The 12414-nt window shown below is 42.1% G+C and overlaps 1 protein-coding gene across 1 annotated transcript; it reads right to left on the reverse strand.

The window, feature by feature from the left end:
• Nucleotides 1-3333: 3333 nt before the first annotated feature.
• LOC124003978 (photoreceptor ankyrin repeat protein-like) lies at nt 3334-11798 on the reverse strand. The gene is made up of 5 exons (XM_046312685.1): nt 11578-11798; nt 8293-8647; nt 7947-8076; nt 6751-6891; nt 3334-5131 (listed from the first exon to the last, which is right to left on the reverse strand). The coding sequence occupies exons 2-5, from the start codon at nt 8569-8571 to the stop codon at nt 4320-4322; spliced, it is 1362 nt and encodes a 453-aa protein (XP_046168641.1). The 5' UTR covers nt 8572-8647; nt 11578-11798; the 3' UTR covers nt 3334-4319.
• Nucleotides 11799-12414: the final 616 nt, after the last annotated feature.

Genomic DNA, 12414 nt, shown 5'->3' on the forward strand with positions numbered 1-12414 from the left:
ATATTTATTCCCAGTGAGGAGCTAGTAGTGTAACTGACATTTTAATATATAATATAATATATAATAATATATAATATATGCCATTTAGCAGACGCTTTTATCCAAAGCGACTTACAGTCATGTGTGCATACATTCTACGTATGGGTGGTCCCGGGGGATCGAACCCACTACCCTGGCGTTACAAGCGCCATGCTCTACCAACGTTTTATTTCGACTGAAGTGAATGAACTACTAGCAATTCATTAAATTGTATAATATAATTAAATGATATAAATATTTAGCTTCTATGTGTCAAATAGAAATCATAGAGATCATGTGTTTATAGATTGTGCATGGGCCTGTCTCCCAAATGAATATTCTCTTTGTGCCAGACTGGGTTCAAATGCCTTCTGTTTAATATGTATTTATTTATCAGTTTGGTTGAAGGTGCAACACAATATTGATTATTGAATTATCATTGATCTAGTTAAGTCTTATCAATAACTTAAACATATTTAATAATGATCTCTTACCTAGAAGGGCCATGGGTAATAATAGATTGTGTGGAAATGCAGACAATTAGCTTTAGATGTCAGACAGATACCACATCCCTTAGCAGACTATGCTACTGAACTTCTGAAAAATAAGCAGTGTGAGTGTATTGACATTGACACTATACATTTAGAAAAGAGGACACAGAAACCAAATCCATCCTTCCTCCTAGACATCCCTTCCTCATAGACACCGAAACGTGCCTTTAGGCTGGATGCAGTACAGTAATTAGTCTGTTCTCATTGTATTGTGTTACATTGTGGAGGCATCAGAGTTACCTCATACTGTCCTTCCACTCAGCCCCACCTTGGGTTGATGTATGCGTTGACAGTAGAAGAGGGTGTGGCCCTGCACACGTATGTCACCCATGCTAGTTTTATCCAGTTTATTATATCTATCTATCTATCTATCTATCTATCTATCTATCTATCTATCTATCTATCTATCTATCTATCTATCTATCTATCTATCTATCTATCTATCTATCTATCTATCTATCTATCTATCTATCTATCCATCCATCCATCCATCCATCCATCCATCCATCCATCCATCCATCCATCCATCCATCCATCCATCCATCCATCCATCCATCCATCCTATCTATCTATCTATCTATCTATCTATCTATCTATCTATCTATCTATCTATCTATCTATCTATCTATCTATCTATCTATCTATCTATCTATCTATCTATCTATCTATCTATCTATCTATCTATCTATCTATCTATCTATCTATCTATCTATCTATCTATATCACACAGAAACAAACACACACACACACACACACACACACACACACACACACACACACACACACACACACACACACACACACACACACACACACACACACACACACACACACACACACACACACACACACACACACACACACACACACACACACACAATTGCTGCACACATTCAAAAATAGTTTTTCACTTCATAGAAAGTATCCAGTATTAGGCTATTTAATGCAGTCATAAAGAACAGTATAGTGTTCAATGCAATGCACCTCTGTCTTGCTGTATGTATCCTCCCAACATTCCTCTCGGAACCCAAAATACGATTACCATCTAGATGACAAACACAGTGAAGCACTCGTGATCTTTATCGCCCTCTCGTTTTTTTTTAAATAGAAGAAAGCTCTTTTTTACTCTGTAACTCTCCGTGTCCAGCAGTCAAAGAATGAAAAGTGCAGCAATTTACTGAAAATAAAGTTTGTAATCTCTTTACTTAATTAAATCAATCATCCATGATTATTGACCCTACTATAGACTAATTACATTTGCAGGTATTTGCTTATAGGTTGAACTCTTTTGAATTAGCTCTAGACCATAATATAGTGTGTCCTCCAACTTGATAGGGTTATTGGTCTGCACATCATGGCGGCGCATGCCCCTGGCCCCCCGTCAACTCCCAGTTGCCAGACTGACCAGACAGGCGGAGTCTTTGAAGGGGTATTATCTCTCTGAATTTCACTGAATCCCACACATACTGTACAGATATATACAGCTATACCCCAGAGAAAATACTGTAGTATACTATGCTCTAAATACTGTAGTATTTCTATAATTATATACTATAGTATTCACTATAGTGTTTTTGTGGAAGTATGCTATAGTATTCACTGTAGTGTTTTTGCGGAAGTCTACTGTAGTATTCATTATAGTGTTTTTGTGGACTTTACTGGAGTAAAATGCTATAGTATGCACTACATGATCTATGGATACTACAATGTGGAGAATAGTATTCTCCAGTATACTAATATTATATAGTAAGCACTACACGCCGAGGGATACTACATTGTGTATTATAGAATTCTCCAGTATACTACAACATTCTAAAGTAAGCAATACATGATCAAGGGATACTACAGTGTGTAGTATAGTATTCTGTAGTATACTACAAAATTATATTGTAAGCACTACAGAATCGAGGGATACTACAGTGTGCAGAATAGTATTCTACTGTATACTACAACATTCTATATAGCAAGTACTATATATAATCAAGGGATATTACAGAGTGTAGTATAGTATTCTACAGTATAATAAAGTTTATCAAAGTTTACTACAGAATAATATAGAATTCTATAGTAAGTACTATATTATTCTATAGGAAATTGTACTATGTTTTTATGTGGGAGGCCTACACATAGCCTACACAGAGCGAAGGGTAGAGAGCAAACACTGCCTGACCAACTGTAAGACGCACTATGGCTGATGAATAGGAGTGTGAGACTGAAATGCAAGACTTTAAAAATAGAAATGTAAGGGTTTGAGTTCTTAGTAGAGAACTATGAATCCAAAGAGCCAATGTGATTGATGTATAATTTTTTCATTAGTGTTGTGTATTACAGTCTGATCTTTAAAGTATTTTTTATTCACTTATTGTACTTAGGACCTCTTACCCTGATCGTATTTACAGACGAAGAGGAAGTCTCAAGTAAAGCAATGAGGAATGTAAAAAGAGAAACAAGGTCGCTCTCTGCTGGCAGGCTTGAGGTAATGCGTAGGCGAAGTGAAATCTGTTTTTTTTTACCTACATAATTTAAAAGGTGCCAACTCTGCACCAGCGTGTGCTTATGTCTGGCTCATCCATCAGATTTGTTTTTAGATACTTAATGATGGTATGGCCAGAACTAACTTCCCATTACCTTTGACTTCGTTCCCCATCTCAGACTGAGATTTTGTCGTTTGGAAGTTACATATCTTGAAAACTTGATTGCTGACATGCAAAACATTTTGGGAATATATCAACAATGGACTAATGAAACAATTACCAAAGGGTAGTTTTTGGTTGGAGTTTTCCTTTAAGTTGTCCCAAGTTGTCTTAAAAATATCTTCAGCACCACAGTACACAGCACATAATCAAATCTCTTCATAAAATCACATCATCTCACTATGGTTTATTTACAATATTTACCAAATAAAAGGACCAACACATTTATCAACTAAATCAATTAATTATATCAGTAGTAAGATAGCTATTGTTTGAAAATGGCATCCAAATTTGGAAAAATACAGACAGCAGAAATATCCAACTGCACTACCCAAAGTGCCTTCGTTTCTATATAAGCATTCAACAAAACGCAATATTTTTGCACACTTGCATAAGCCTTTAAACATTTGCAAAAATGATCATTTTAGCACTGTGATTTGATTTAAGTTATCCCTGAGGTGTAGGCCTAGTATACGTGTGTTTTTGTGAGTCTTGAATTCAGAAAGGGACTAAGCCTATCCTTTTCCGCAATAAACTTGTACATACAGTAGGTCTATGTGTAAAGAGAAATTACCATCTAGGATGATGGTTTAGGAAGACTGTCTCTTTCGCTGTTGAAAGAGACCAAAGGCAGTTGAAAGTTCCTTGTAAATTCCTTGTAAATCAGTAAACCCTGAGTAGTACATTTGTTTTAGATACAGCAACATCGTATTTCTCCATTGACACCCATGCCAACAAGACAAAAAGACAGCATTGTATTATCGGTATACCCTGGATAATAGTTTAATCCATCCCCTAAAAGTCAAAGAAAGTCTCTAAAACAGTTTTTACAAAACTAAATATTTACAAAACAGTATGAATGATATGACCTTAAGAAAAACTTCTACTGCGTTGGCCAAATGATCTGGAGTTCAGCCCTTCTAGTACTGAGCAGTACTTCAGAATTCAGATACAGTCAAGCTCACAGTGTGAACGTGGCATAACGTTTTAAGTGTAACTCTAGGAAAATAATATTGGAAGTGGGCGGAATTAAAATAAATTGGCATTGTTAGACACCTCACTTCTTCTGTTTCTTCTGTTTCTTTTCCTTCTTGGTTTTCTCTTTTTCTTTCTCTGCCTTCTTCTTCTCCTGCTTCTCTGCCTTGTACTTCCATATGGGCGGCTCCAGATGACCCTTGTGCCTCTTCTTCTTCTTCTCCTTTTTAGGCGTGGGCTCTCCAGACTTGACTATCTGGATCTTTGGGATACAGCCAGAGGGGAACACACTGTTCCTGTGGGCCATGTGCCTGGGGATGAAGGTGCGCACCCCGGTGGAAGCTATAGAGATTATGCTGCCCCTGCGCTCTGTGTCCACACAGCAGGACGTGGCGATGGTCTTGGCTGAGTGGACGTGGGGAATGACGGAGGATACGGAGCCATTGCTGTGGCACACAGAGCTCTCCCCCAGCTCCTTCTCTGAATGCTTCTTCGCCAGCTCTGGCACGGCCAGGCGCCTCTTCCCCACTTCAGGGGGGCTGGTGGGGCAGAGGGGCCGGCAGCCGGTGGCCACTAGAGGGCTGTGGATGCTGGTGGTGATACGCACCATGTGGTCCAAGACCCCGTTTTCCTGGGGATCTCGGGGAAAGTTGAAGCCGAAGGTGGACTTGATGCGCTGGGTGATCTTCTGGCTGGCGCTCTTGTTGGCCATGGCCTTGGCCACCAGCACCTTCAGCTCTGGCCATTCGGGGACGTAGCTCTCAGTGAACTGCTCAGCTCTAGGTCGCAGGTTGAGGCGGCGGAGGCGGTTCAACGTCTCGTAGCGGCCCGTCTTTAGTGCCCAGTCCCGCGCACACCTCTGCTTCGTAGAGTCTACAGCATTTAGGTCTGCACCTGGGAGAGAAATAACAGAGAAGGAAAACAATTGCTTTCAGGCCACAATATTTATCCATTGAAACACTTTCATGATGTTACATAGCATATAACCCTGACCTGTTCATTGGACATGCTATCTGTCCCAGACCTACTGTTTTCAACTCTCTAGAGACAGCAGGAGCGGTAGAGATACTCTCAATGATCGGCTAGGAAAAGCCAACTGACATTTACATCTGAGGTGCTGACCTGTTGCACCCTCGACAACTACTGTGATTATTATTATTTAACCATGCAGGTCATTCATGAACATTTGAACATCTTGGCCATATTCTGTTAAAATCTCCACCCGGCACAGCTAGTAGAGGACTGGACACCCCTCATAGCCTGGTTCCTCTCTAGGTTTCTTCCTAGGTTTTGTCCTTTCTAGGGAGTTTTCCTAGCCACCGTGCTTCTACACCTGCATTGCTTGCTGTTTGGGGTTTTATTGTGGGTTTCTGTACAGCACTTTGACATATCAGCTGATGTAAGCAGGGCTATATAAATACATTTGATTTGATTTGAAGGCTACAGCTAGCTGAACATGTTTTCCTCAACTCTTTCAGAGTATTGATAAATGTGAACTAGCATTGAGAGACTGTGACTCCATTGGATACTACTGATCTTCCGCAGAGGCCAAAATAGCTAAATAACCCTGGATAATCCCCTGGCAACCAAGACGAAGGAATCAAAGATTATGGCAGAGTGAATTAAGGTAGGTTGATGTCCCCAAATTGATCCCTTAAACCTCTCAGCCATCAATAACACATTCAATCAACCAGGGAAAGCTGACCTCAAACATGGGTAGACACACGACAGGTACATCCATCCCATCCCAACCCAACTACATTACTACATACTTCCTATAACCTTAGGCCTTCAATCAGTATGTTCATGCCAAGCCCCAAATGGAACAGAAATGAATTAAGACCATAATTGCAAATTTGCTGACTGGGGAGCAAAGCATTGGGTAATCCCATTATTCAATGTGTATTACTATCCCTTCCTCCTCTCTCCTTCTCTGGTCCTTTTTTCCGAATCTGCTTAGAGGTATGCCCTTTGGAATCTGGAGTAATTGAATTACTTCACCTAGTGGGACCTAATAGATGGCAGTGGACACAATCAACTGTAGTGTGTCACTACCAGGGGCGGACTGGGACCAGAAATCGTCCCCGGCATCTATAACACACCAGCCCATTTTTTCCTTGATGCCCAACACATCGGCTAATTTTTTTCCTTGAGGCACCCATATTAGAAGGATAATTATAATTTTGAGCAAAAAACCCAAGTTAGACAGGCCTACTTGGCTAAAAATGGACCAACCCATCTGGTATTGGCCAGTATTGCCAGATGGCCAGTCTGCCCCTATTTACTACGAACACTGAGGTGCCTCTGATAATACACACATGTGAGCTATTTGCCATTGTGAACGATGCACAAACATATAATGTAGGCTTATACCCAGTAAACACAGGTAGGTAGATTACATTTTTGTACTTCTAACATCTATTTGTTTGGTTGTCTAAACACTTCTAAGATATTCCCTGATGTATACAGTAGGGTGTATAGTAGTGTTGAAGTGGAGGAGGCCTCTCACACACCGGCCATGACGAGGGAAGATACCACATCGTCTCGGCCCTGCATGGCAGCTTTGATGAGTGCAGTGAAGCCACGGCAGTCCCGGATCTCTGTGTCTGCTCCGGGGTAGTAGTTGAGGATGTAGGTCACTGTAATGGTGTGACCTGGAGAAGGACACATGGTGATAATGGGTTTAGGAGATCATGAGATGCCATTGAAAAGATTAAAGGCCTGTGACAACTGAACAAAAATATAAATGCAATATGTAACAATTTAAAATATTTGACTGAGTTTCAGTTCATATAAGGAAATCAGTCAAATAAATTCATCAGGTCCTAATCTATGGATTTCACATGACTGGGATTACAGATATGCATCTGTTGCTCACAGATATCTTTTAAAAGACGGTAGGGACGTGGATCAGAAAACCAGTCAGTATCTGAGTATCTGAGTCAGAATGTGAGTATTTGCCCACTGAAGTCGGTTACAATGCTGTCAGGTCAAGACTCTGGGGAGGACAATGAGCATGCAGATGAGCTTCCCTGAGACGGTTTCTGACATTTTGTGCAGAAATTCGTTGCGCAAACCCACAGTTTCATCAGCTGTCAGAGTGGCTGGTCTCAGACGGTTCCGCAGGTGAAGAAGCCGAATGTGGAGGTCCTGGGCTGGCACTGTTACACGTGGTCTGTGGTTGTGAGGCCGGTAGGATGTACTGCCAAACTCTCTAAAACGACGTTGGTAGAGAAATGTATATTCAATTCTCTGGCAACAACTCTTGTGCACATTCCTGCAGTCAACATGCCAATTGCAGGCTCCCTCAAAACTTGAGACATCTGTGGCATTGTGTTGCGTGACAAAATTGCACATTTTAGAGTGACCTTTTTATTGTCCCTACCACAAGGTGCACCTGTGTAATGATCATGCCGTCAGGTGGATGGATTATCTTGGCAAAGGAGAAATGCTCACTAACAGGGATGTAAACACATTTGTGCAAAACATTTGAGAGAAATAAGCTTTTTGTGTGTATAGAACATTTCTCGGATCTTTTATTTACGCTCATGAAACATGGGCCCAACACTTTACATGTTGCGTTCATATTTTTGTTCAGTATAGTACTCTAGAAAGGGTGGTGACATTTGGGACACAACCTAGAAATCTTGCTAGTGAGGCTTGTTTTACTGTGTAGTATTTCCTAATAGGTCTGGTGAGAGTGGCTAACCTGCTTGTGAAGCGATCATCAGTGCAGTGTTGCCATCGTTGTCCTGGTGATTTATGTCCAGGTAGGGACAGTGGTGAAGATGTTGCACAATTTCCAAAAAACCCTTATAGCACGCCACCATCAGACCGGTCTATTGGGTGAATAATTAGAATTAGAATGATATTTTAAAAATCGGATTCAAGGCTGCAATTAAATCCAAAACCAATTCTGCATGGCTTTAATGAAAGCATTCAGTGTCTATATACAGGGCATGGTGCTCTTGGTATTTTAACTAGTAACCCTCACGACACACTGGATCATACACCACCAAAAGGCATCGAAATGTGAAATAACAAGAGACCCATACCCAACCATTGTGGTCCACCTTCATGACCTCCTCTTTGGTAACCCCTCTCTCCAGAACCTTCCGGAGTGCCAGGGTGTTGTTCCGAGCACACGCCTCATACAGCGTGTTGGCGGTGCCCCGTGAACCACCTTCCTGCTGGTAGTCTGGAAGCACTGAGTCATCTGAGAGGACACTCCCAGAATCCGACTCACTTTCTGACAAAGACACCTCTGAGGCGTCTTCGTCAGGCCCTTTGCCTAGGAGGGGGTCCTCGGACACAGAATTATTCACGGTGGCCATCTGTTGGCTTCGAGAGACCCGAAAGCAGAGTAGAAGAGACGGAACTGGACCCTCAGTCTACATCCCAACTGGAGCTCTGAGGAATAGAACCAGAGAGGTCAAAGACTGAAACAGTCTGGCATGGGCCCACACCTCGAGATCTAGGGAACGAAACCAGTGGTCAGACCAGTTTGTTCATTGAGTTAGCATTGAAGTTGAGGCACACCCATAAAGATAGATAGAGGAACGCAACATTGAATCTGTCCCATTATGGCGTCTGTGAGACACCATTTTGAAGTAGTCAATTTTCTTCTTCTACTACTTCTATGAGTTGTTTAATAAACTGAAAGAGTGCATATTGCCACCTGTAGTGTGTTTGAACAGGTATAAAGCCAAGGTTGTCAATTTACTGCCACCTGCAGTTATGGAATGTTTCCTCACGAGTATAATTCATTGGCTGATCCCTCCTGATGACCTGATGTATATACTGTACTCGATACCATCTACTGTAGAGCCTATGCTGCTCTGTACCATCCCTCATTCATATATCTTTATGTACATATTCTTTATCCCCTTACACTGTGTATAAGACAGTAGTTTTGGAATTGTTAGTTAGATTACTTGTTGGTTATTACTGCATTGTCGGAACTAGAAGCACAAGCATTTCGCTACACTCGCATTAACATCTGCTAACCATGTGTATGTGACAAATACATTTTGATTTGATTTGATTGGACCTGTATGGAATTATTTGATCCTTCCTTAACACATAAGAAGTCCCATTGAGTTGATTACTTCAAAATGGTGAAAGTGCTCAATGTCACTGCCCATGCTAAAACAAGCTTTTGTGCACTAGTCCTCTATCTATCTCTATGGGCACACCCACACAGCCATTCAAGGAGCTCTTAGAGGGATCTGTAGATCAACAACACATATCTGATATGGTGGACAGTTTGACTGAAGATAATGTAACGTAAGGCTCCGTCAGGGATCATGATAGCTAATCTCTTTGAGAGTGGTTACATTTCTCTAGCCCCATCGCTCAGCTGTTAACCAAAAAAGTGTCGGGATGTCCGGTTTGTTGTTGTCTGAATCCCAGATTGCCTGTCTAATCTCTGTGTATGGCAACGGAACGGTCGTGGCTGAGCATGCTCAACGTGCCTTCAGTGTTGAATAACTGGATCAGGATCTGAAATCCCTTCTGAACACAATGCTAAATCAGGCAACATCACATTAAGAATAACCTGAGTCACACGTGGGACTTCTGCCGCTCGTGTTTGGGCTTTAAATCCAGCCACACCTGTATGAGGCATTTCTGTCATCCTGGCCACTGAAACTACTCCTGTTGTTTTTCTCTTAAGAGAATAAGCCTCAGAGATGTTGAGTTTTTGTATATACCTATTACTGATGCATAAAGCATTACAGATGCCTCACATCAACAGCATCCTCCCGGACACCCTAGACCCACTCCAATTCACATACTGCCCCAACAGACCAACAGACGACGCAATCTCAATCGCACTCCACACTTCCCTTTCTCACCTGGACAAAACAAACACCTATGTGAGAATGCTGTTCATCGACTACAGCTCAGTGTTCAACACCATAGTGCCCACGAAGCTCATCACTAAGCTAAGGATTCTGGGACTAAACACCTAAACTAAACATGTCTGCCACGCTGATCCTTAACACTGGGGTCCCTCAGGGGTGTGTACTTAGTTCCCTCCTTTATTCCCAGTTCACCCATGACTGCGTGGTCAAACACGACTCCAACAGCATCATTGAGTTTGCTGACGACACAACAGTGGTAGGCCTGATCACCAACAGCGATGAGACGTTGTCGGTGATCAGGGAGGAGGTCAGAGAACTGGCAGTGTGGTGCCAGGACAACAACCTCTCCCTCAATGTGAGCAAGACAAAGGAGCTGTTCGTGGACTACAGGAGAAGGCGGGCCGAACAGGCCCTCATTAACATCGACGGGGCTGTAGTGGAGCGGGTCGAGAGTTTCAAGTTCCTTGGTGTCCACATCACCAACAAACTATCATGGTCCAAACATACAAAGACAGTCGTGAAAAGGGCATGACAAAACCTTTTCCCCCCCAGGAGACTGAAAAGATTTGGCATGGGCCCCCAGATCCTCAAAGGTTCTACAGCTGCACCATGGAGAGCATCCTGACCGGTTGAATCACTGCCTGGTATGGCAACTGTTCAGCATCTGACCGTATGGCGCTACAGAGGGTAGTGCGAATGGCCCGGTACATCACTGGGGCCAAGCTTCCTGCCATCCAGGATCTATATAATAGGCAGTGTCAGGGGAAAGCCCATAAAATTATCATAGACTCCAGTCACACATAGATTGTTTTTTCTGCTTCCGCACGACAAGTGGTACCAGAGTGCCAAGTGTAGGACCAAAAGGCTCCTCAACAGCTTCTACCCCCAAGCCATTAGACTGCTAAACAATTCATAAAAATCGCCACCGGACAATTTACATTGCCCCCCCCCCCCTCTTGTACACTGCTGCTACTTGCTGTTTGTTTGTTACCTATGCATAGTTACTTCGCCCCCACCTACATGTACAGATTACCTCAACTAGCCTGTACCCCTGCACACTGACTCAGTACCGGTGCCCCCTGTAAATAGCCTCGTTATTGTTATTCTTGTTGTTTTACTTTTTATTATTACTTTTTTAGTTTAGCCTACTTGATAAATATTTTCTTCTTCTTGAACTGCACTGTTGGTTAAGTGCTTGTAAGTAAGCATTTTATGGTAAAGTCTACACTTGCCACCACATGTGCCAAATAAAGTTTGAGTTGATTCGATACAATCACATTAGTGCAAGTGTTTCAGCGACCCCAGTGACCCCATATCATGCAAAACTGTTAAAGAAAAAATGGAGATTGACATTTCTAGGAGGCCATATCATTATAAATAACACATAATCTACAATTAAATCTTCAAAACTGTCTCTAGTAGAAACTGTTTCTACTCGAAAATCTTTAAAAACACATCCCTGAGGAATGCACTTACCTACAAAATCCAACAGGTTTCTTCACACTCTGACTCTTTTGAGAAGATAATGTTCAAAACGCTCAAAAAAGTATTCTCTGTATTTTCTGTCTTAATTAAGGTATCCAGATGTATATATATGATACGCCACCAAACAACCGTGTGAAGTTACAGCAGCCACTTCCTCGTCCACCTCTTCTCCTGTGTCCTTACAGTGAGTGACAGGTGCATCCAGGTCTCCCACACAGGCCCGTCTACGCCGGTGCATTTCCCTTGACCATCCCACAGTTTGCCTGATGACATGAGGATCAGAGGAGGAGTCTTAACATAGACATCATGTGTCTTGAGTCAGCCACATGCTCTCTCACCTCATCCTAATTACTGAGGATTTCAGGAGGGGATTATTGACTGTGGCCATTTCCATCTCTCTGCAAACCACAAATGCATTGAGACCTATGCGTTAAAACTAACTGACTGTCCCTTTTCCCATTATATTGTCCTCTCTGAGCTACTGTAACACAGTGTTAGCAAATTATGTAGTGTACTCACAAGTGTCATGTAAGGTTTCCCCCAATTGTTTACATTCAGTTAATCCGTTCCCTTATTGGACAACATTTTTGAAGGAGTCAGGTATGACTGTGGTGCCAAAGTTCCCCTCAAACCAACACACCCTTGGGTTGTCCTCCTGACCAGTGAGAGTTATTTATCTTACAGTCATACTTACCTCACCATCCCGTGGCTCCCTAGTTTGGACACTGTTCTGATGTATCATTCATGGTTTGTGAAGCTTAAAAACGACACAAATGTGCTTACAGAGGAGTGTGTAAAGGTTGCAGTCAGAACAGACTGACCAGTCCA

This window comes from Oncorhynchus gorbuscha, linkage group LG18 (assembly GCF_021184085.1).
Source record: "Oncorhynchus gorbuscha isolate QuinsamMale2020 ecotype Even-year linkage group LG18, OgorEven_v1.0, whole genome shotgun sequence".
In the NCBI taxonomy this organism is placed as follows: Eukaryota; Metazoa; Chordata; class Actinopteri; order Salmoniformes; family Salmonidae; genus Oncorhynchus; species Oncorhynchus gorbuscha.